General features: G+C 37.0%; 1 protein-coding gene across 9 annotated transcripts in view; it reads left to right on the top strand.

The window, feature by feature from the left end:
• The window catches only part of LOC121324438 (LIM domain-binding protein 2), a 132,555-nt gene that overhangs the window by 97,398 nt on the left and 7,993 nt on the right, over window positions 1-27,164 (top strand). For all 9 annotated transcript variants that reach the window (XM_041266369.1, XM_041266350.1, XM_041266333.1 and 6 more), the window contains 2 exons: window positions 8,462-8,584; window positions 20,025-20,108. In XM_041266369.1, the coding sequence (XP_041122303.1) occupies window positions 8,462-8,584; window positions 20,025-20,108 (207 nt within the window). The remainder of the gene's footprint in view (window positions 1-8,461; window positions 8,585-20,024; window positions 20,109-27,164) is intronic.

The following is a 27,164-nucleotide window of genomic DNA, read 5'->3' on the forward strand; positions in this document are numbered from 1 at the left end:
AACACCAAAGTTCATGTCGCTTTGGTTTATTATTCCCCTCCCCTCAGATGCAATTGCTCATCCCATCACAGTGGAAATATCTGTCCCTGCTGTGTGCAATCATGCTCTGTAAACCTCGTAACCCTGTAGAAACAGGAGGGAGATTCAGCTATCAATCCCACTGGGCTGGTATCGCAATCTTCTGATTCACCAGTTTTAACAGTGCTTTTGACTATCTGCAGCGAGGTCGTAATTGTTTTTGTGCATTCACTACCTATATAATTTATACGTCAAGTGCAGAATTATTATTTACTTGTATTTTGTAACCCTATCTCTTTACTCTTTACACAATTTAACTGTGGTACTGTATCACTTTAGTTTGGGTTCTCAGGCTGTCGATTTTAATCTCTGGCCAGGGCTGACTCTGTTTATAGGTAAGCCAGATCATTCTAAGGTATGCTGTACTGTACAAGGTATATCTAGGTTTTACAAAAAAAGAGAATCGTATTCTTTTTTTTTATTATTTTTGTTTAGTGTGCCCAATTATTTTATTTAATTATTTCCCAATTTGAAGTGTCCTCACCGCAGCAATTCCCCACATGGCTCTGGAGAACTGAAGGGTTAGTGAATGTCCTCTGATCCCACGACCGAGCCAGCTTCCTCTTTTACACCTAGTAACTCGACAGCGGATGTCAGCAAGCTACCAACATCAAGGCTAGCCTGCATATGTCCGTCCAGAGTTTGCTGTAATATGATGAGTGGAAGCATTCCCTGCTGGTTTTGCCTCCTTAACCCACGGGAGCACCAGAGCCAAAGCAACGCTGCCTTTGGAATCCCCAGTGAAGAGTGGCCACTTTGCACAGCCAGGACCTGTGCTGTATGACTCACCCTGCACACCATGTGGCTGTACTTTTACCAGATGAGACACTCATATTCTGATAGTGATAGTGCCCTCTTGATTGAAGGTTTAAACCGTATAATCTTTCATTGACAGGTACTACAATTTTGCTAATAGGACGATCTACAGAGCACATTTTATATTATTTTTTTAAAGAAGACGTAATGCTTATTGAAAAGCTGGCTTCATTTTACATAATCACTGTAAGTATTAGAATGCCAGTCTAGCATTTTAATGAGCTGCAAAGAGCAGAAAGCCTTTAAAATTATAAAAATGATAACGAGTGAATAGATCGTTTTTCTTCAGGCTTGTCAGCGTGTGAGTGGTGCAGGAATGAGGGAAGTCCAAACAGAGGGTCTGTGTATTTGTTTTTATTCTCTTTGTGACAACACACAAACACATGCACACACAATAATCCACAGTGCCCAGGAAATGGCATTTGCTCCCAATATGAGTGTTCAGTACAGTGCAGTGCTCCGTGATATCTAGGGTTTGTGCTGGCTCTTGTGGCTTCAGCTCAGAGTCTCCGTCTGCAACAAAACAAAACAAAACACGACTCTGACTAATAATATTGTCAGTGTAATGGGCCATATTCACGTAGCTGCATCCCCTTGTATTGCCCAAACTCCTCCCTGTGATCAGCATGGTGCCACGCCTTATTCATTCACTGCACACCTCACAGCTGATCATAATAGAGTTGTTTAGCAGTCCTACAGCTACACCCTTTCACCAAGATGTCCGACTTCTGGTTCTCTCCTAGCATCGAATCTGCCCAACCTTACTTAGCGCCCTCCCAGGTCGGGGGTGAATGTGCAGCTCAGATTCATTCTCTCGCTGACACCCTTACAGTATGCAGTGTTTGCCATACTGATGCCTGTTCTAAACATTTTATAATAATATCTGAAAGGCTTTGACCAGGTATGTCCAGGTCTCATAGTTATCAAATCTGCTTATGTTAAGTACTTGATTAGTTCGCATGCACATATTTTTCGGATTGTTCGCATGCACGAATTAATCCTGATTTATTATTCTCACACTGAGCCTTTGCACGCGTAATTGGTGTTAATAAATCTCAATGCTTCTAAATCTGTTTGTATGTAGAATTTTCACTTGAACCCCCAACAATTTCCCATAAAGGGTGCATTTTATCCTACATAAGCTCTCTGCAGTGTGTGTTTGTAAAGATGTTTAAATGATTTCAGAACAGCAAAAAAATCTATAGATACATAACTAGACAGTACTAAAGTTGAATAAAAAATATATGTTTATAAATATTGTAGCAGAGAGGAAAGGCAACTCTGACTGCTGGTGACTTCTTCAGAGCAGACCTGAAATTGGCGGGTTTCACCCAGGTCTGCCACAGGCGTGGGGCGGAGACTGTGTTGATTGCTTCCCGAGGCCCCCTGAATTGTTCTGTGATTGGATAGACTTTTGGGGACATTATTTGCATGAATGTATCCAACTTGGGTGGTCATGGGCTTTACAAGGCAGACTGTAAGTCACAGGGGTGTTGTTCATGTGTCTTTCTCATAGGAACAAGAGCATAACAAATAATGTGTCAGCAACAATGTTGTTCATAGAAAAAAGAAAACAATAATAGTCTACATCATCTTTTTACACATGAAAGTAAGTCAGTAATTGCAGAAAAATATAGATCTCCTGTCATATTTGTTTTTCCAATACTAGGAAATGGTCATAGACACAGCTCCTAATGTACTTGAATCTAATAACCTTTTGGCTTGATGTTTTTGGTGTGAACTGTGTCTGCGGTTGATTTAGGCCAGACAAAGTATTCTGGGACTGGCTGCTCACCAATCTGGGTAACTTGATCAGTTGCTATGTAGGCTACAGTTAGCTGCTCATTTAATTGGTCCCTGCTGAAGAACATATGTCCAATGTCTGTATTTTTAATCTTGGAAACTCAGCAGAGAGAGGGAGAGAGATAGTTATGTCAGCAGATACTCAGTTTCAGAGTTAGATAGCTGTTTCAAACAAATTTTTGGACTGTAACACTTCACAAGGCTATACTATTTAATCAATATTGGATGAATAGAACTCAGAACCACACAACTTAATTGTATCATAAAAGACAACAGATTTTTTTTTTAACTTGTCTTAATAGGCGACCCTTACTTTTGCTGGCTCCACCCCCAACCTTTGTTAGAATTGCTCTCATAACCAGAGGGTCTTGTTCCGATAACCAATAAGGCACTTAAAAATATTCAGGTTGTTTTCCTTCCAGGTTATCACATGACTTTTGAAGCTACTTGTTCTTTAAAATGCTACATCTTCCCTAAAAGTAAAACATTTGGTTTGCAAATTCATTCCTCTCCTCGCAGTCTCTTGATTTAAAATTATTCATCAGTTTATGGTTTTGGCACAAGCAAAGAGAACAAGAGAAACAGCTGAGCTCCAGTTTCTCACGTTGAACCCCAGTTCCACCAGGGATCTTGGTTAATATACAATCACAGTAGCATTGTAGCTGTTCACTGGAAGTATAGTACATTGTAAATTAATACTTTTGGCCCAATTTTGATAAATGCTTAAATGGAAGGCAATGTGTTGTGTCCTGCTATATCCCCCAAGTTGTGATTTTGATTCTGGTAAAGCAGTTAATATTTGAATGTTCTATTTCTCAAAATATCACAAATTGGATATTTTCTTGCTTATAACAAAATACATCAGTTTGGAATAAATAATTTCACACAGGTATGAAGCCAGGTCATCGCATAGAGAGCCTTGTATGTACGTATAAGAAGCTGAGCAGCCATGCCTGCGAACATGTAAGATACACATCAGGTTATTTTGGTGGTTTTTGGTGTTGGTTCTTTCGGTAATACAGTTATATATTAATGTTCAATTTTTCGGAGTATATGCACAAATTAAACCCGACATGAATTACCATAGATATGTTTCGCAAATAGTAGTATAGGGCTAAGTCCCCTTCAAACTGTAGCTGCATGTTTCCTCCAAAGCCTGTTAAAGTTTTTAAACACAAATAGTACTTTCTCGGTAAAACATATTTTTTTCTTTTCTGAGATATTTAATCAGTAAAAACCTTGTAAACCAGTTTCTTAATTTTTTTATTAATGTTTTTAGTTTTTATTTATTTATTTTAACAATTATCAAGTGTTCATGAATTTTGCCCAATTATCAAGTGCTACGACCTGTGAGCAAAATTGGGCCCTTTGCAGAAAATAGAGACGTACATACAATGTGATATGATAGAATGTGTTCTAACTCAAAAAACCTTTTCTATTTCAAATTTAGAAAATCAAGTGAGAGATAACAGTTCAAATAAGAGTAATTCTGCCAAGATATCTAACAACAACTGACCTATTCATATGTGCTCCTGAGTTAATTTTATTTATTTTTTTAAACCATATCTCATTTTGTAATCTCGACTAAATGGCTGGGAAATTTGCACTTTTCTTAATTATGCACCGTTGCTAAACTAACGTGGAGCTTCATCTAAAGAAAGTAATTCTTTGCTATCAACTGGAAAATAAACATACTTTATTTTACAAAAAGCAATATTTCTTTTAGAAATATAATACTCCACGAACGTCCATAGCATCCTGTAGTTATTTCCCTCATGGGGGGTTTGGCTGTACTCATTCATAGAATAACTAATGTTCAAAGAGCATCCTGTGTTTATGTAACAGGCAGTGTTGTGTAATGCACAGTCATTATGGATTCATACTCCTTCAAGCGGTTTTACTACTACTTGTGCAAGTGAGCCAGGCTTTTGTGCAGGAGTAGACCTCAGTTTTCTGAATATGTAGTTGTTGATTTGTGCAGGAGTAGACCTCAGTTTTCTGAATATGTAGTTGTTGATTTGTGCAGGAGTAGACCTCAGTTTTTTGAATATGTAGTTGCTGATTTGTGCAAGAGTAGGCCTCTGTTTTCTGAATGTGTAGTTGCTGATTTGTGCCCAAGCTCTAGCTACCTGTTACAGATACATGACTAAGCTGCTTCTCCTCTTACTAGAAGCTTCCAAAGAAGTATTATTTTCATGTTTATTTCTGTGGGGGATCACCTCTCAATTTTTGTTTTGATTATTTTAAGGTCACTTAATTTTCATGAAACTGAAGCATATTTAAAATGATACCTTTTTAGGATAAAGCAGCAAAAGTACTTTCAATAGGATGCTGTGATAGAGAGCGAATGAAGCCCTATTAACAATCTCCCTCCTGACCTGTGAGGGCATTGTATAACCAGAGCAGACTGCCCCGGAATGGATGGTTCGGCAGTTCATTCCAGGGTCAGCCAGAAGCCACCCATCCAGGAAGGGGGCGGAGCCACGATATCAGAAGTCACCGCCTTAATGCGGTAGGCGATGTGTCAGTCACAGATTGGAGGATAGGTGATTGGCTGCGCCACCGAAAGAGGGCGTGACAGAGGGTATTTAGGGGAAGCGGCCCCAGCGATCTCTTCCTTGGTTTGTGGTTAAACTGCAAGGAGCGTTAAATGAAACTAAAAGTACCGTGAGTGTTTTGTGTTTTTTTTGTTTGACAGTCAGATTATCATTGTTTGTTCTCACTAGGCGGCTAACACGAACCGGGAGCTGTCGCTACACGCCAGCACCAAACTCCAGATTACAATGCATCACTGTCCTGACTGTGTTTGTCCTTTCATCGTACACCTGCACTAGAGCACCCACTGTCTGGAGATGTGGCAGTATATGTGTTGCTTGGAAATTATAAAAGTGTCTTATTATTTCAGGGCTGTAACCCTCGTTTTGCACGGCGCAATACACACTGGTGTGTACAGCCCGTGCCTGTTATCTCAAGTGTTGACATGCAACCCAGCCTCATTAAAGAGCTGTTTTTCATTGTGAGCTGTCTTGTGTGTGTCTGTTCCAGAGCACTGCATCACCACTGCACCTGTGCACTGCAAACTACTCGTTCACAGATGTGTTTAATGTTTTGTCATATTCCAGAAGTCTGTACTACACCAGCACAGTAATTATGACCATGTTGCTGATAGAGACATAACATTGCAATGCATTCCTTAATTATTTTGCTGCTTGTGAAAATGTCATTAAAACCAAGACATTTAGAAGTCATGCAACAAAAAAAAAAAAGAGTATAACATTTTACAAACCATGCCTGTGTTCTTGTAACTTAAAATATGTTGGTAAAACTAAAAGACAATTACAACTGCACATTAATGAGCATAAAAGCGCTATTCGTAGAAAAGATGTTCATTCACCCTTAGCTAGATACCTTACAGATGCAAAACATACAATTTGGGATTTTAAGCTCTGGGATATACAAAGATTATCTCGAGCTAGAAGAGGTGGTAACCTTGACCAGAAAATGCTTCAGTGTGAATCAAAATGGATTTTCTACCTTAAAACAGTACAACCTGAAGGAATTAATGAAGAATTAGGGTTATTATCATTTTCTATAAAAAAAAAAATATATATATATATATATATATATATATATATATATATATATATATATATATATATAACTGATTTCTATGATTATTTTTCAGATACATGGATTAATATTTCTAAATATTTGTCTAAATTCATGTATTTTCCATAATGTCTTCACTTTCAGTGATTGACTTTTCTGTAATCCTGCCAATGAAATGTACAACTTAAATGCACAGGTGTTCTTGATTTGTAGCACTGAGGATGGTCACAATTTGATCGAAACATTTGCATGCAGCACTTTATTTTTTTGCACTGTTTGTTTTTTGCCTGTACTTCCTTAATAAAGAACATTGATTCTACTGGCATGAACTTAGCGTTGTAGTGATTCTTGTTGCCACTTCATGGCTTTCAGTGTGCAGATTCTTCCATACCTCAACTGTCTGTGAATATTGAAGTTCAACACACCTGTTTATACTATCTGTTGGTCTTTGTTTTTGAAAGTGCAGTAAGTTTGGATTATAAACACTTTATGTAATGTGTCCACACTTTAATTGCATTTAACACTCCCTCTTTCTCGTTTAATGAAACTAGTATTATAGTGTCGTAATTTTCAATTGCACAAAGTATTAGTGGGAGATGTAATGCACTTAGGTCCAGATTTATAAAGGTCTTTATACCAAAATGCAGTTTTCATAATTTTTTGGGTGAAGAAAATTAAACTTAAAGTTACGTATCTAGAAGTAATCAATGTTTTGTAACAGCTGTCAGTTGTATTTTACATTTTCAAAAATAGATGTTTGTTTGTTTCGGTGAAAGTTTGTGAGGCTAATAACTTCTGAATTTCTGGATTAACCTGAAAATTTGTGTACAGTTTCCTAATGGTGGGGGAATCAACAGGCACCATTCAAACTGGTTCCTGAACCCCCCCCCCCCCCCCCCCAAAAAAAACACACATACTAAATGCATGTACAAGTATAATCATTTTGTAACTACAAATTTGTGTATTTTCATTTTTCCAAATAGACACCCACACCAAAAAGCTGTCAGACACTGCACTTAGTGAAATAGTGAAAACTCATTAAAAATATTGCCAGGTATTTGAAATTGCACACATGTGTAGTGGATTTCATCAGGATTGGAAAACGAACTGAATATATTGTGTATTTCTAAACAACATATTTTCTTTTATGAAGGAGAGCATGGTACAGGAATGGGTTAAGTCAGATATTCACTAGTTGGAGTTTTTTGTTTTCTTTCCTCGCATGGTCTAGTGGTACCACGTGACGAGCTGTATGCCTGCCAGCCTCTTTCTTGCTGATCCTCCGGAGACCATCTGTGCTGGGGGCATTGATTAGAGTGTGTCTGCTGGGATTACATCTTTTCTGTTGCCATGCCAACTAATCAGCTGATTTCAGTTTCCCTGGCAACAAAATGTCAGAGCTCAGAGTACCGTAACATGAATTCAGCAAAACAGCAAATGTTTTCTTAATTGGCCACTATTCTGATTTAAGATTCTTTGTCTTTAAAACCAGACTAGTTAAAAAAACAAGTTGCATATCTATCTATCTATCTATCTATCTATCTATCTATCTATCTATCTATCTATCTATCTGTCTATCTATCTATCTGTCTATCTTAGATAGATAGATAGATAGATTTAAAAAAAAGAAAAAAGAAACAACATGCTTTTTTAAATAATGAAATGACAAGATTTTCTTCTATAATTTTAAGCTACACAGCTGCATAATTTAAAGTGCTAACCCTTCACAAATCACCCAAAGTGTAAGGCTGAAAAAGTACAGGCATCATACTTCAAACTTTAGCAAACAAAATTTATAGCATATAATTTTGGCAAGGTTGAAATTCCCAAATGTTTTCAAATACATATTAAAACACGACTGTCCATAAACATTATTTTGTAGCAAACATGATTCTTTCATAGCTTGCCTATTTTTTATTTGCATTAGTTATCCACCCTTTGTTATTCTATTTAGTTACCACTGTAACGATCACAGAAATATCTTATAAAACGTTATTTAATTGTGCTTTGATTTTGTTTTTTTGTTTTTTTTATTATTTAATTAATAAATAATAAATAAATAAATAAAATTCAACATGATGTGTAATAGAAAAAGCAACACATTTTTAAAAAGCTTATTTATTGCTGCTATAAACCATCTTTTTTGTCTCCACAGGTCTGTACTGAAGGCCGTCTGATTCTGGAGTTCACATTTGATGACCTCATGAGGATTAAGGCATGGCACTTTACAATCAGACAGTACAGAGAATTGGTCCCACGCAGTATATTAGCAATGCATGTAAGTTTCTATTTAAAACACACATTTGTAATCCATAAAAGTGTTTGTCGTACTGTGTATACAACTTTCAGAAGTTTGCCTAATGCTGATCTCAAGGCATAAGATGTGATATTCACATTATATTCATATTTCCATATCTTGTTTATTGTAGTTGTTATTTATAAGCACATCATTTTATTCATTAGGTTCTCAAATGAGTACCAGCAGAAATGATTTGGTACGCACAAAAATCAGCGTTCATCATCCCAAGTTGCTGTCTCGCTCTTCCTCCTCCTCTGTCATTTTGAACAGTTGAGATGCCGAGCTTGCTGTGCTTTGGTCTTCCTTGAGCCTGCGATGTGCTGACTGCATCCATAGGTCAATTTTAGGCTTGGGTTCAAATGTTTCAGTTGTCGTCTTACACATATGAATGTGCATCAGGGCAGAAAGGCGTGAGGCTGATTTGCAGGATCTGTATTTGTTTTTTTAAAATGCTGACGTGTGAAAAACCCTGCTCACAAGCAGCACTGCATAATGACAGTGTAAGAGACAACAACAGTAGCTGATGAGTGTTTGAGAAGGAATCTGCATTGCTGGTTATCACAATATTTATCAAATCATACACTGAAGAAGCTGCCATACGTTTTCCTGCTTGCTTTAAACGCAACCATTCCCTCAAAACAGAGTCTGTATCAACTGACAGTGCACTGAACAAATGTCTTGCAAATTTCTGTCGTCAGTTGTGGAAACTTGGACCTGAATGGCTGGTAAAACCCTCCAGATTTTCAGCAGTGCTTCATGCTTCCAAGCAGACCATCTGATATTGTGAAACTTTCCCAGTTTTACAATAGAAATGCCTTTTTCTTCACGTAGGTTTTTTTTAATGTTGCTATTATTTGCCTGGCCTTTTTGCAAATAGCAGCTCAGCACCAGAACAACACAACAATTAAATATCTCACAGTACAGAACCAAATGGTCAGCTGCTTTTGAGCAATTTTCTAGCGTATGTGCACGGAATATAAACCAAAGAATCCTCTATGGCAACCATGCTGCGTACTTTCGGAACAACTCCGTTGTAAATGCCAGCATCTACTCAGGCCCCATCTGTGCACAATGAGACCAGACCAAAACGTCAAACAGGTTCAAAATTCCATTCACAATATAATGGGCTGATCGCCTTTCATCTAGTTGAATAAGACCAAGGAAGTCAGAAAAAAATTCCCCTTTGTTCGAAACACTCATAATGTACACAATTAACTGTGCTGTTTTCTGAGCCATCAAAAAGCATACCCCAGAAATCAGTGGATTTCAGTTTTTTTTGCTTTTCAGAATTAATCATGTCTGGAAGAGTATTAATAATCCGTGCACCCCCTATATCGCTGTGATAAGCACTTCCAACATTTACACCTCGCCTCTTTAAAAATACAATATCTTCTTCATAGTTGCAAATAGGACGCATGTTTGGCTTCATGAAATTCAAGTAAAAAAAAAAAAATTCTTTTTGTGATCCTTCTTTTTTTTTTTTTTTTTTTTTTATTAGGACAAACAGCACATTACAGTAAAACAGATAGAAAAAGACCCTAAGTTCCAATATTCCACCCACCCTTCTACCCACCCACAACATCAGTATCTGATGGTGGTAAATCCCTACTCCAAATTGTGTTAATTTTTAATAATTTATAAGAAGCCTTTAAGAGAAAAACATAAATTGTGGAAACCAGTCCCCAGACCCTTATGTGTGTGTGTGTGTGTGTGTGTGTATATATATATATATATATATATATATATATATATATATATATATATATATATATATATGGGATACTATATATGGGATATTAAAGACATTAATTATAAGGAAAATGAAGGGTCAGAAATTATGATTTTGAAATGCCACGGGATGTACCAACGTGATACAAGCTCTCCTAATCAGCACAGAAAACTGCACATAATACTAAAATGGATTCTTTATATCATCTCCATTTTTAGCTGGTTAGCACTGTATCTGACATTCTTTAGCTGGGTTTCTACTAGATCTGGTATTTTTCTCCTAATCTAGTTTTGAAGGAGGGGAACACTGTGGGGTGGTAAAGCCTTTGGTATTCTCCTTATCACAGAGCAGGCTGCGTGCTGTGTAAAGGGGTTGGGGGAGGGGGCATGATAATTAGAGAGGAGCTATGCAAATATTCCGGGTGCTACTTATTATAATAACTGAATTAAACAGGCATTTTCAACAATTCTGTAAGATGATAGAATGATATACAGAAACATTCCAATTTTATTTACCTAAACGTGGCCACCTGGGTTTACAACAGGTGTAACTGGATCGTGCTGCTTGTGGTCCTTTTTTTCTTTTTCTAAGGATGGTTAAATGCAATTTTTTGTTAAGTGTTGCTGCTGCTACTAATTCCATTGAAGTTTATTTTCTGAACTACATGCTGTAAATGAGTGAGTGTGTGTGCTGTGGTTACCCCTCCTCAGCAATGCGATCAGTATCAAAGACTTCACTGTAATATGAATTTCAAATTCAAACAAAATCTGTCTGGTAAAAGATATACGATTATTAACTCTAAATCAATTACTTTTTCAACTACGGTTCTATACTGTAATAGTTTTCAACAGCGAGATTCAATGTTAAAGAGTAAATATTGGGGTTCTGGAAATAATATAGCATTATACGTCCCCACTTTTGCTACAACTGTTTAAATAATGTACCTGTAATTTTTCTTTTCATTGTTAACAGCCTGACAACTTTTTACCCTTACAACATTAAAGTCTGTTTCAGAGCTCTTTTGAAAATGGCTGTTCTAGTGCCCTAGGGGCTGGGTTGCACCAGCTATACGTGCGTTTGTCCGTAAGTTAACACGTAAAGCCTTCACTAAGTGCTTAGTAGTTACTAGTTAGTTGATAATGAAGCTCTGTCCTATTTTCGGTTGCACCACACATACTTAAGGCAGAACTTAGCTAGTTTGTTAATAAGACCAGAGACTCCAAGTCGGTCACGGTTTCCATTTACAGTAACCAATCAGCACTGAGGATGTTGGAGCGTGGATGCTGCTGATCAAAACAACTCCAACGTAATAAACTTGAATGTACAACCGAGTAATCATTGTGCCTGGCTTTAAACTGTTATTATTAGTAGTATAGGCAACCGATTACAGGTACTGATAATACGCATATCACTTAGTTTGGATTGTTTTGTATTAAAGATTAATTTATTCAAATTATTCAAATTAAATCAGTGTATTTTGAGTCAGGATACCGGCACTACAGACTTTTCCCTTTCTCATAGATAACACTGTAATGAAGAGCTTACCTCTCCCCTCAGTGTTCTACATTATTATTATTATTATTATTATTATTATTATTATTATTATTATTATTATTATTATTATTATATACTACTACTACTACTACTACTACTACTAATAATAATAATAATAATAATAATAATAATAATAATAATAATAATGCTAAATAAAATATGTACAACTGGAAACTGTTTAAAATACTGCATAATCAAAGGTTATTGATTATACTGGTACCTACATTACAGTATGTAGACGTGTTTTTTATAACGAGTTGTACATTTCAGTAAATGAAATTGCATTCACATTACACCTATTGTATGAAGCTTATAGTAGTACTGGTCTGAGTCTGTGTTGTTAATTGCAGAAATTGTTTATGTGGATTTGTTGAGAAAAGGGACCATTAACCACTTAATGAATAACCTGAATCTCTGAGTAATTTTCCTTTAAATCGACATACTTCAAATTCATGCCACAGATTTGAATGCTTCAGAATAAAGCTGTCATGTTTGGATCAGGACCACTTTCTATTTAAGTATTCTGGGAGCCCGGAAGGTGCTTTCTTTTCATGCACAGAAGGTGTTTTTATTTTTATATGCATCCCATCTATGCAGCCAACAACATCAGGAAAACCAGCGATCTGAAAAAACTTCTGACGAGTTTCGTCCAATCTTTTGGTATCAGTGGGGAAGTATACATACTTCTCCAACAGTTTACGAATGAAAGAGACTATTCTGCAGACTTTTGATTTGTGCACCTGTATCGAATCCCCTACCAGGTTTTGAAAAAAGATTGGTACATTAAAGCAAGGCAAACCTGGAGACATGGAGGAAATGTTACTTTGGAGTTAATCAGTGATCTTCAAAATATGCTCACATCTAAAACGGGCATAAATGTCGATATCATGGTGTAGTTTGTATATTATAGTTCGGGCTCGGGTTGGGTCGGGTCAGTGTGTTATCAGTGAGTGGATTATGGTATTTTTAATTTTAAGTGATTATTTTTTTCTTCTTCTGTGGGTAAGTGCTTCATAAAACTCACTTCCTGCTTCACAATTTTTGAAAAAACACTCACCATGCACCATAGGTTCTTTGAGAAATTATATCTCTTAATATCATCTCACAAACCGGCTTATTCGTTTTGTGCATCTTGTCAAATGTTCAGTGGCCGGGCATTACAAAATAACCACATGATATTAACAGCCAATCACCATCTTGACTGATAAACTGACATTTTGTGCAGCCTGTCAAATGCTGCGGGCGGTCTTAAGGGGATAGAGTTCAGTTACAAAACACCAACGTCACCGGATTTTAACAGTTTTACACACACACACACACACACACACACACACACACACACACACACACACACACACACACACACACACACACAAAATGTAACGGCTAATTGATGGCTCTTATCAGTCGACAGTTCATGCATTTTTTAGATAATGATACAAACTGTTTTGTTCCAGTTGGATACAAAATGCATTTGTATTTGTTTAAATATAAAGAACAACTAAATGTACAGTATTGTAGAGGCTGTGTGGTCCAGTGATTAAGGAAACAGGCTTGTAACCAGGAGGTACCTGTTTCAAATCCCAGCTCAGCCCCTGATTCATTGTGTGACCCAGAGCAGGTCACTTAACCTCCTTGTGCTCCATCTTTCGGGTGAGACGTTTTTGTAAATGACTCTGCAGCTGATGCATAGTTCACGCACCCTAGTCTCATATTTTGTAAAGCTCTTTGTGATGGTGGACCACTACGAACGGCGCTATATACAGATTTATTATTATTTGTTATATTGAATTCACTTAGTTTTCTTATTTGTTGTTGTTTATTTTCTCACACTGGTAATGTGCTGTCATAGGCAAATGTGAAACCCGGTTTATATCACGAATGATGCCTGCAATTTTGATATAAAGCTGTTTCATCAGTGGATTAAGGCTGATGGTGTAAAAAATAAATAAATAAATAAATCCTATCAACAAGGGAATGTGTAGTAGTGGAACGTTCCGTTGCTGGAAAGGGTGCGTCAGAATCAATTATTGTAAGGTGATGTTGGGAAATATTTTTAAGAAAAATAAAAAACTGAAATATCTTGCTTGCATAAGTATTCAACCCCTGTGCTGTGGAAGCTCCCAGTTTGCACTGATGAAAGAAATTGCCCTAACGAGGACACAGTTACCTTACCATTGGCCTCCACCTGTGAACCATTAAAGTTGCTGTCACATTTTCTGGATAAAAACCCCACTGTTGAAGGATCATTGGTAAGGCTGTGAATCTGAAGGAAAATGAAGACCAAAGAGCATTCTACAGAAGTTAGAGATAAAGTAATATAAATGCATAGATTAGGGAAAGGGTACAAAATAATATCCAAGTGTTTGGATATCCCAGTGAGCACAGTTAGATCAATAATCAGGAAGTGGAAGCTGCATCACACCACCCAGGCACTGCCAAGAAAAGGCCGTCCCTCAAAACTCAGCGCTCAAACAAGAAGGAGACTTGTGAGAGAAGCCACAGAGAGATCAACAATCACTTTGAAGGTGCTACAGAGTTCAGTGGCTGGGAGTGGAGTAATGGTGCACCAGTCAACCACATCAAGAGCTCTGCATAACACTGGCCTGTATGGGAGGGTGGCAAGAAAGAAGCCGTTACTCAAAAAGTACCATCTGAAAGCACATCTGGAGTTTGCCAGAAAGCTTGAGAGTGACCCAGCTGCAATGTAGGAAAAGGTTTTTTGGTCAGATGAGACCAAGATAGAGCTTTTTGGCCAAAACTCAAAGCGCTATGTGTGTCGCAAACATAACACTGCCCATGCCTCAAGACACGCCATCCCTACAGTGAAGTATGGTGGTGGCAACATCATGCTGTGGGGATGCTTCTCATCAGCAGGGACTGGGCATCTTGTCACAATTGAAGGAAGAATGGATGGAGCAAAATACAGGAAAATACTGCAAGAGAATCTGCTTCAGCCTGCTAAAAAACTGAAGCTTGGGAGGAAATTCACCTTTCAGCAGGACAATGATCCCAAGCACAAGGCCAAAGCAACATTGGAGTGGCTCAAGAACAAAAAGGTGAATGTCCTACAGTGGCCCAGTCAAAGTCCTGATCTCAATCCCACTGAGAATCTGTGGCACTATTTGAAAATTCCGGTCCACAAGCGTTGTCCAACCAACCTGAAGCAAATCTGCCAAGAAGAATGGGCCAAAATCACTCCGACACTGCGTGCAAAGCTGGTACATACTTACCCCAAAAGACTTAAAGCTGTTATTGCAGCGAAAGGTGGCTCTACCAAATATTAATGTGTGGGGGTTGAATACTTATGCAAGCAAGATATTTCAGTTTTTTATTTATCTTAAAAATATTTCCCAACATAAAACCAAACAGTTGGATATTATTTTGTACCCTTTCCCTAATCTATGCATTTGTATTACTTTATCTCTAATTTCTGTAGAATGCTCTTTGGTCTTCATTTTCCTTCAGATTCACAGCCTTACCAATGATCCTTCAACAGTGGGGTTTTTATCCAGAAAATGTGACAGCAACTTTAATGGTTCACAGGTGGAGGCCAATGGTAAGGTAATTATGTCCTCGTTAGGGCAATTTCTTTCATCGGTGCAAACTGGGAGCTTCCACAGCATGGGTTGAATACTTATGCAAGCAAGATATTTCAGTTTTTATTTATTTTTTTAAATATTTCCCAACATAAAACCAATGTCACCTTACAATAATTGATTCTGAGTTTCAGTGTTTAAAAATAAAATATCAAACAGATCGAAATTTCAGTGTACCATTTGTAATTCGGTAATATGAGAGAATTGGTCAGGGGTCTGAATACTTTTGCAAGGCACTGTGTGTATCAGCATATGCAAATTTCAGCATTACAAGAGCCAATCAAATCACGTAAAAGTGAGCAAAAGGCTTCTACATTCACAGATTTTAAAAGTACTGCAACTGCATACATGTTTCGCCTCTGTTTGGGGCTCATCAATGCAGTGTAACTGTACCTCGAATAGTGATTACCCATAATTCTATACCCATAATATCAAAATTACCCAGAATTCTATAGTTACTGCTTTCTCCCACTTTAACTTGGAAGCTACTTGTTTTTATATATACACAGACAAAGAGACAGACAGACAGACAGAGTGCCATTTGGATCTTATGTGCCATTCACATAGGTTTAAATAACAAACACACTGCTTATACTGTAGTAATCACTCTTAATAATCCACCAGTCAGCTGTTTTCACCTTGTTACCTTGCCATTCACATAGATTTCAATAAAAAAGGCAACTACTGTAGTAAAAGCTTGGTAGATCAATCATTCAGCTGTTTGCACCTCGTTACTGAGCGATTACCCCTGTACTGTACCATGGCTTTTAATTCCTGTACGTAGTGTCAGGTTTACAGTTTGAAAACAAATTGCACTGACTACAACAGCAAGCATGGTTGGAATGAGAAATAGAAATCATTTCAGTCCTGTTTTGCTGTACTATGTGTAACACAGCAGGGAGGGGGAATATCCTCCCTGCCTAAAAACTTGTATTGTTTAATTGTTTGATTATTATTTTATTGTTTAATAATTACCTGCACCTGGATAATATTGTAAATTAGAGCCAGGTGCAGGGTATTTAAAGAAAGCAGTCAGTCTGCTCAGGGCTGCTGTGTGGAGAGCCCGATTGATAAGTCTGCTCAATTGTAGTAATAAGACTACTGTGAAAGCCTTGTTGTGTTATTTGAACAAAACTGTGTGTTTTTGTTTTGTATGGTGTTTTGTTTTAACAGGTAAACAGCTTAGCTGTCCTGTTTTAGAGAGGTTTCTGACATGTCTAGTCAGTACTCCAAAACGGAGTTAGGTTTTGTTTTAATTTTTGTTTTAATTCTTTGATTTATTAAAATTAGCGTGTCAGCACTTAAAAACTAAATGTTCTGTGTGCTGGGTTGTTTTAAAGGGGCAACGAACAACCATGAGTGGCGGCTGGGTTACAGATGTATGGCAGTGAAACGTGATTGACAAATCGAAAAGCCCTCGTTGTTTTAGAGGAGTTTGCCATCTGCCTGTGGTTTACCATGCAAACAAAACCACCTGGATGACTGGGGACATTTTTCTGAGTGGCTACTTATGCGTGTGCTGCGCTTTGAACACCGTACTTGGGGGGAAAAAAGATCATCCAGATGCGTATCACAGAGTTCTTCGCTGGAAACAATTTGCAGTAATGTAGCCTACCTGTACTGTACATTTCTGCACTTGCATTACTTTTTTGCACTTCATTTTTATTCATAGGTTTTAATACTTTTTTTTTTTTATTATTGTTGTAATGCGTGTCTTAATAAATATTTTTCACCTCATACAGGGGTGTTTGATTTCTTTACTGTACTGATGATTGGGGGACATTTTGAATGTCAGGCTATTGTGTGGGAGCTTATACTGTCCATTGCTTACTGCAGGTGAATCATATTGACATAAACACACCACTTCTAAGCAGTGGCGACTGTATATATATATTAAATGAATGGTTAAGTTAAATCTTTGCAATTATAACTTAATAATATCACAGAAATCCTTAGAATCTTTTTTGTATTATTCATGTCTTCATTGGAATATACTGAGAACATGCTGTCACTTCAACAGAAAGAGGTGAACAGATCTGCCTGTAGCTTGCTCATGCTACCCAAGCAATGAACAGAATGGGTATTGTAACATTCAGACCACAGACAACCATTTATTCCAGAGTCATCTAGTTCATAGTCCTTTTCTTTAGTGGAAAATATAACAGGACACTTTTTTTTGGCACACCATTAAACAACAACATTATTAGCAATGCACAAAAACGAAAACAAAAAACACTCCAAGGTTAATACCTAAATGAACAGTTTATTATGTTGCTCAGGATAAGTACGCCATGCTGGATTTTACCACAGTGTTCACCACAGCTCTGGTTACAATGCACAACTTTGTGGACACATTTAAATCAACATAGTTAAATATTCCAGTTCCAAATACATATACGATCAACAATCGTTTTACAATGAAATTGTAAAGAAATAATAATAATAATCTGTGATCAACTCAACTCTTTAGTTGATTAATTGGTCTGATTAATCTGTTAATCGGAACAGCCCTACTTTAAATGAATATGTGATCTGTAAATAAACCCTTTTGAAGATATCTTAATTTCGTTTTGAGATATCTAAAAATTAAATAAAGGTCTCAAATCGTTAAATGAAGTTTTTCTGAGCTATTTCTAAATTAAGTTATTCTGAGATGTCTCTAAATGAACAGGAAGTTATTTTGAGATATCTCCAAATGAAGTTATTTTGAATATCTCTAAATGATTTCACGATTTCTGGTAATGCCTAAGAATGATCTCTGCTCCATGCTTGTCCACCAAATAGTTTGTATTTTGGATGTATGATGTATGAATGTGATATATTCTCTTTGACCACAAGGGAGTAATGAAAAGTCAAACAAATCTTAATAAACCATTCAAGCCCATAATGGACCCTTTTTACATTTAGTACTGCTTGTTAGTGTTAAATGTTATATATATATATATATATATATATATATATATATATATATATATATATATATATATATATATATATATATATATGTGTGTGTGTGTTTGTGTGTTTGTGTGTGTTTTATTTGTAGTAATAGTAACACTTTTGTTTTCTTGAGGCTTGTATTAGGAGTGTTGTCACTGCAACAATGTATCCTTCAGTAGATCTAGTATTGAAGAAAAGGGCTCACGGTTATTTAAAAAAACATTGTCTAGAGAATTAAAGAGAGCTAGAGAGAGTTATAGAAATGCTTTACAATAGAGACCTACATTTATAAGCACACTGTATCTACAACAGCCAGGACAGGATTACAAAAATACGCTATATACAGTATACTGCTTGGTATCGACTTGGCCATCTGTCACTATACGTTGGAAACGACTGAGTGTTGAATCCTGGAATTTGTGTCACACATTCTGTAGGTACAGACATCCAGAAGAACAGCATTCAGTTCCTACTTCTTGTCAGGGTGTGGTCTCCTGTGACAGTTATTTCTTTGTTTTTCTACCCAATATTGGTGTTTTGTGCCAAAAGCAAGAAACGTTTTTATTTAAAGCAGATGTATACTGTATAGTGCACTTTTCCATCCTGTACTGTAGCTTATTGTAATAGTTTTCTCTTTTAAAGGTAGGTTTCTCTACAAGGTTATTTACACTTGCAGTAACTTGAGGAAAGTCAATATCTACTGCGGTTATCCTATGCTGCAGCTTGAAGTGTAAACCCAATACTCTTCTTTTCCAGCAGAGTGTGCCAGAGAGGTTTTAGGAATTCACTGGGCTGTATGCTGTTCATTAACAAGATGATGATTTTTAGGAACGGAAATGTACATTTTCTAAAGTAACCCCCTGAGGAGCTTACCTTTGGCTGCAAATAATGTTTTTTTTTTATTTTATTTATAACTGCAGTTAGAAAAGCTGTGGTTGTAATTTGGAGTAAAGCAGGAGCTGGAATTTAACCTTGCTATAACCCTTTATCATTGGATGAAAGCAGCTTAGTTTTCATTACAAAAACATCAATTGCTTGTAAGAGCTGTGGAAATTCACATCTGTAATGTAGTCCTACAGCCAACACAGTCTAGACTCAGTACAGGCGACAGTATGATTAGCTATTATTAAACTATCAACCCAGATTATTAACAAACATCTGTGACATGGTTAATTCACACGCAGAACTTATTAAAGAACTGTGCCTTTAAATTCTTCATTCAATTTTGAAATCGGTGCAATTCCTCAATTTTGGTGTCATTCTGCAAAAACAATCGATATGAAAAAATGTACTGGGCATACCATGGCTTCTTTATTTAACATGGTTTATTTTGACAGAGTTGGCTGTTGCCATCTTTTAATATTACACTTTTAATAAGCTGTTTAAAAAGCATTTTTTTCATGTTTAGGTAAATGTTATGGCACTTTTGTTTTGTTTTGTTTTGCGGCTGTGATCAGCTGGAATTACTCACACGTGTCCTATATATGACGCATTCCTGGCTTCTTTGATATATTTTAGTTTTTGTTTTTCGTTGAATTTATAATGACGAGTAGAGCATAGTTTAATGACATTGTTTTCTGTTTTTAAAACATTGCAGGCACAGGACCCTCAAGTGCTGGAGCAGCTGTCTAAAAACATCACTCGAATGGGTCTGACCAACTTCACCCTCAACTACCTCAGGGTAAGTAGTGCTGAACCATCTTCTGAACTTGAGTGCTGCTTCTGAAGCAAGAAGTTTGTCTGTTTGACTGATTTTCTCATACGTTTTACCTTAGAGTTCTAATTAAGCGTGTTTATGTTTCAGCTTTATTAGCTGAGATTTACTTGATGTAAGTTACCAAGCATTGAAAATAACTCTTAGTAAGCATGTGATCTGAGTGTGGTAAAACGGAATATAAATGCCCCACCCGCAGTGGCTTTCTGCATGCTTTCATTTGTCCCATTAGTTGTATAGGTTGTGTGCTTGTTTAAACAGCACCACAGCAGCACAGACAAAATTATTTTCAGAGGACAGGTTGAGTGTTGAGCAGTGAAATCAGCTTGGGAACAGCTTCCTGGTTTAATAATGATCTAGGGTGTTTCTTTTTTTTTTTTTAGTCACAAAGGTGTTCAAAAGTGACTTTTTCCACACTACAGTATTGTTACGAAAGAGCAGAGACTGTTAGAAGTCTTTAAGCAAGCAGTCTGCAGTACCTGTGCAGCACAACCTACAATTATTATTAATAGTATTGTGTAATTACAAACACATCATCGATGTGCATTTTAATACTCTGTTCTCTACTGCACATCGCTCTAAAAAAAAATTGGAAATAATTGTAAACAAGTAAATACAGAAAGAAGTAGTCAAGAATATCAGCTCTTTCGAGGGTCCCTTTCGGGGAGCACAGGATGAGTAACACAGCTTGGACGGTGCCAGTTCCCATCCAGGCTGTGCAAAGAGGCCGAACTATGCTGGGGACCCCGAGGGGGGCGTCACATTTGCGTTGACACTCCGAGGATGGGGGATGGGAAACAGGCAGGGACTTAATCTCCTCATCATGCAACAGCGGGCCCTACTGGCCAGACACTGAGCATATTGAGAGTGGATAAGAAGCAGGGCTGATCTCTGTCTTCCAGGATCGGTAGCCCGCCCACTTGTGCTCTGGATTGCTCGGCATAAAAGTGATTCTGGCTTGTGAGATTGGAGGACGCTCACGCGCCCTCAGAACGTCTGTGCTGTATGGGGACTCGCATCAGTGAGGAGAAAAAACAAAACATAATTGACATTGTAAATTGGGGCAAAAACAAATAAACTAATAATTGGTCACTCTAAATTTATATCAAATAAAAAAATAAAAGAATATCAGCTCTACATTACTGAATGCCTCAGTCTTGTCTAAATGTATGGACGTATTATTATTTCCAACTCAATCCTTATAACAAGTTACTTTACAAAACAGAATGTGAAGAGAGACTTGTTTTTGAGGCATCCTCTCTATGCATGCATTTTTCTTTGACCCAGATTTGCAAGCTTTTTTCTTGAACCTCCTAATCAGACACTCGTACAATGTGTGTCCATATTGTTAACACTGACATGGCTGTTATTAATCCAATTGTAAATGATACCCAGAACAGTACATAAATCAAGACTGATGTCAGACTGCCTTTTTTGTTGAGTCAAAACCGGATTGGTATAGTATTCATGGGAATTTAAAGCGCCTGGATTGTTTTACAGGAATGCTTGGGGGCAAGCAGTTGTTTCTGTATTTTAAATGTTTGCTGAGCATTCATCGTAAAAGACCTGTTTAACTCTATAATCTCAGATGTGTGAGGAAAGTAAGCAGCATTGTTTGTCATCGTGTTCCTGGCCTCTGAAGACAGGGGCACCAGGGAATAGGCTGATATGTGTAGATTTTCTTCTCATTAGTGGATTCTCTCCGAAACACAGGGGCTGTCTGAAGCGCACTTTTAATAACACTCATAGCTATGTGCATTAGTAAGGTTTGCTGCAGGAATCTGTCATAATTCTCTGGTATAAATGGTGTTAGGATATTATTCAGAACAATCTGTTTAATTGCATTGAGTGATTTTGAGACCGTTGTGAAAGCTGCCCAGTGTTATGAAAAATTAAAAACAACTGTGGTATGCAGTACACACTTTTGTAAAAGGGTTCACATGACTGACTTAATGAATTATGCAAATGGAGTCCCAAACTTGTTTTTTGTATTATATTAAAGCTGCTTCTCCCTTTTGCCAGCCAGTTTCACTGAAAAAATACAAATAGGACTAACTCTGATGAGAGAAGACTCTCAGAGAGTGCACAAATTACTGAGGCCTCACAAAAAGGTTTGAAAAACAATGGCTGCTTTCTGCAGCTTTCAATCTCCAACTACCCTTAAAGAGTTAGAGGCCCATTGTATAGTGTTTATATACAAAAGGAGTGTGTTGGGTAAGCATCAAATAGTCAAAGAGAAAAGTGAGAGCCACCTCAGTAACTGGTAGTCGACTATCTCCTGGTACATGATTATTTAGATGGACTGAAGTACAGTTGTGACTGCAGTCCATTCATATATAAATTACATTTTAGAACATGAATAAATTACATAAATTCTAAGCTGTTTTTAAAATATTGTGTTAGGAAACTGTATATTCACAAATAGAGCACCAGACATTATCAAATTCATGAATTATTAATATTTTCTGTGGAGACTAGTCAACCAGTTTGACTATTTTCTACTTTTAGTAAGTGACTCTGTCAAATTAGTACTTGTTCTGCTCCTACCAGAAAATGCATATTGGGTACCATTGTGAAACTAAATATGTCATATGAGGGACAGTATGTACATAACAAATGATGATGATGATTTTTTTGTACAGTCCTATATGCTTAACAAAGTTTCAGTCTAAAGCCGGTAATGACAAGATGAAACTAAAATGATTTCATAGTACAACTTAGCTCCTACACACATAACACCTAGCCTTAGAAGCTAGCAAGAATACATAAAGGATCACCATGACCATTTTAAAGCTTAACGACTAATCCTAGCCTAGGCTATAGAGTCTTATTGTAACTGGATGTTTGATTCCTTGCAAACATAGTCTTTGAGGCTGGGGGCCTCTGGACCACTGGCATCATCAGCAGTGCAGGATAGCCGTAACCTTTAGTGACAGACTTCGTTATTCAAAATGAAGGTGTGTATAGCAGGTTCACACAGGCTTGGCTGTACTCTACTACAGTGAGCCACTGCAAGGTATTCATTACGCTGATGTAATTGCACATATGGCTGTGACAATGGGCAGGGGTACCACACCTGAGGAGTGCTGTTATGTCCTCATAATACTTAAAGTAAGTTACTGTATTAGTAGTAGGGCTACAGGGGTATGAAGTCAGCCATTTAGTTGGCAGTATTTAGATATGCAGTCTGATAACATAATGAGTCTTCATTTGCTCATCCTGTACTTTTTATTACACATAATGACTATAATGACATTGGCTATGCAATTTGTACCTTTTTCTTTTATATTAAATGCGTATCTCTTATAAAGATTCACTGATGAAGTGAAAGTTAGCACTGTGGAGGCGTTATTTAATGACATGTCACTGCAGCACTTTGGCTCCACTGAACTGTAGCAGAGCTCCCATTTAGATTTAAGGCTGATCATACGATAAGCAAAAAAATGCATTCAGCAGGTGTTTAAATGATCAGTGGGACTTCATCGTTTGGTGGTTAATTTGGATTTGCTGTGTTTTCTGCATTCCACTCCAAGTCATGAAATACCCTTTCACTACTATACAAGGTGTGCTTAGCACTTAAGCATTAATGCTAAAGCAAAATTCGTTCAAAGAAGCACATGTGTACCCTTCAGAATGACAGATTTCAGTTCCAAATCACAAATGGGAGATATTGGCAGGATGCAACACAAGCACTCCAGACTTTATATTTTCAATGTTATTGAGCAAAATGTAACTATCCAATGACTACCTTGTTAAGGTTGTGGTGGAAGTTTATATTTTAAACCTCCGTGAGACAGAGACTCAGTAGAACAGACAGGCTTGATGAAATAAGTTTAATAGTTTGCAAACCCGAGAACAATCTCAACACACACTGGTGTTAGGAAACCGAGCAATGTTCTGCCCTACGCAGAGCCAGTAAGCACAATATATACCTTATAACCTACAGTTATTGCGAGTCAATCACAGAAGCTTAACTTAATATTAGCGGATAGCAACAACTTAGAAGATTAAGATGAGACCAATCATAACAACTTATTTAAATTGCAAGCCCCCTAAAATAAAAGTAAGTCGGTGACATTTCTGTGAAATGCCACGGAAGCAGCTTGCGGTTGCTATAAAATAGAACTTCCTCTGTCTAGCTAAATGTCAGTCCTTTTCCATTCCTTATAAGGACCACTTGTCTTTCAAAAAGAAAGAGGATGTATCTTCACAAACAACTACCGTTAATAACACATTATTATTATATTATACCTAAATCTTATAACCCATAATAGCATTTAAACTTGAGCATGGAAACCCTAAACAATCATAGCAGTAGCAACATCAGAGTGGCTTATTATAATATACAATAACAACACATATAACAAATATCATAACTACTTATAATTAATTTATTATAGCTTCAGCAAGCAGTTTTGTTCCTCCTGGCACCATGACAATCTCTGTCTTGTCACGTAGGCTTCTTGTAGTTATTTCAAAGCATGACTATATATGGACATTTCCGGTCTACCTTAGACCCTCTTCACTTAGCAATAACAAGATGTGTGATGAAGGCTGAAAGAGGAAGAGAAGCATCCAGACTATATAAGTGTATTTCTTAATTTTAAACATTATAGAAAATAAACTTCAAACTTCTTATTACATTGGTATAATCCCTTTTTAAGTCACACAGGCTAAACAAACACATGAACAAACAGCTCAGAGGTTAGTACATAAATTGCATGGGATGTAATTTTCACACCACAAGGTCACGTTGCTTTTTGGTTTCTGGATGATAGACATTTAAATTAACCCTTTTATGGGAGTGATTTTGTATAGCTGTTGCTTCTGCACTATAACTATGTCTATGATCTGGTATTGAATGCAGTGTTCCACGGTAATGTTCAATATTGAACAGTCTTTTCTTAGTCTTCCCCAGTTCAGTGGTTAATGCACTCAGCCTTCCTAGTAAGCAGTTCGTTTTGAGAGTGCAATTTGTTTATATTGTAGTTTACCAGCAGGGACACCTACCCTATGGGACAGTACGCTTGTAATGACCTTAAAGAATGTGTTTGGTTTTTAAGTACTTTTTTTTTTATTCCTGTAAAATTGATACATTCTGTGAAGATGCAGCCTTGAATTTGAAATGGGTTTTAGGGATATATAATTTTCTGTAGGTGTGTATTCTATTAATTATTGCCAGTATACGCCATGGTATTTTTTCCCTCTCTTCTCAATGCTCTGAACTATAGTGGCCGTTTTCTGGCTAAAAGCCAAACTAGCTTTTTGGCTGGCACATTACGATACAGTGGATCTCTGTTTGCCTCTTACGTTTATTAATGCTGCAGGCTTCCTACAATTGAGTCTAAAAATAGACTGTGTTCTGTGAAAAATACAGGCTTATGCATGAGTCACGAAGCACATCTCAGAAACAGCATCCTCACAAAGAGAGGGAGTCAGAAATATGTTGGAAAGTCTTGTGTGCAGCAAAAATTTCTGAATAAATCTCACTGTTACTGCTTGTCTGTGTGCACGTCCAGTAAAGTGACTACACTGCCTGCTCCACTGCATTTTCCTTTGTTTTTCCAAACTAATGAGTGTTCTGCTATTTGCTTGCATTAGATACTTAGGGTTGGCTTTAAATTTAAAAAATGCAGGTAATGACATGAATGGTGTGATTCTAGACACATGTGTATTGTGAAACCTGATTTACCTGGCAACCAAAGGAATTCACATTTGTGGCTGCTTTAATACAACAACAAAAAATCCTTTCTGGAGTTTACTGGCTGGTAAGGTCAAGTGTTGTTCAGTTGACCTGATTTTAATATATCTTATTGCATGAGAAACAATTTTGTATGTCATGTAATATGTAGAATTTTGATACAGAATCATACATATTTAAAAAAGGGAATTGCTTGCTTGTTATTTTAGCGTGTGACTTGTGATTGAAGTCTCTGCCTTTATCATTTTTCTCATAGTACAAACAGTGGCTATGTGATCTTCTCCACACTGCATGCAACTGTGCCTCAGTCCTGCACTGGTGGAACCATCCCCTTTGAGGTCTGAGGGAGAAATTAAATTTACATAACCATCCGATCCTTGGTATCTCTGAATTTTAGAGAGTGCCAACTGGTGAAATTCTTCCTCTGCAATGCATTTAAATCCAGTTTTTGCTTTCATGGTGCGGATTAAGATTACCATTTTGCACAATTCCTTAAAAAAAAAAAAAAAAAAAAAAACATTGGGGTTGCACCATCCTGCCTAGACATGGTAGTATTGAAATAATACATGTACAATGTGCAAGCAGGAAATTGAGTTTAGCTGTCTGCTGGTGGAATGTGCCTAATGCTGCCACCTGTACATTTTTCTGTTTATGTGAAATCCACCACCAGTAAACTGAAGGTCACTGTTTAGTAAACAGTGCACAGTCTCTTAAATGATAGTAAACAGTGCACAGTCTCTTAAATGATAGTAAACAGTGCACAGTCTCTTAAATGATAGTAAACAGTGCACAATCTCTTAAATGATAGTAAACAGTGCACAGTCTCTTAAATGATAGTAAACAGTGCACAGTCTCTTAAATGATAGTAAACAGTGCACAGTCTCTTAAATGATAGTAAACAGTGCACAATCTGGTTAATTGATAGTAAACAGTGCACAGTCTCTTAAATGATAGTAAACAGTGCACAATCTGGTTAATTGATAGTAAACAGTGCACAATCTCTTAAATGATAGTAAACAGTGCACAGTCTCTTAAATGATAGTAAACAGTGCACAATCTGGTTAATTGATAGTAAACAGTGCACAGTCTCTTAAATGATAGTAAACAGTGCACAGTCTCTTAAATGATAGTAAACAGTGCACAGTCTCTTAAATGATAGTAAGCAGTGCACAGTCTCTTAAATGACAGTAAGCAGTGCACAATCTCTTTTTATTTAAAAAAAGTAAACATGCAAGGTAGACCAGATAAAACAGATTAAACCTTTAAAGGAAATTCGTTATAGACATTTAATTGCAGCAGTTTCAAATTTTAAATGTTATTGG

This window comes from Polyodon spathula, chromosome 1, assembly GCF_017654505.1.
Source record: "Polyodon spathula isolate WHYD16114869_AA chromosome 1, ASM1765450v1, whole genome shotgun sequence".
NCBI lineage: Eukaryota > Metazoa > Chordata > Actinopteri > Acipenseriformes > Polyodontidae > Polyodon > Polyodon spathula.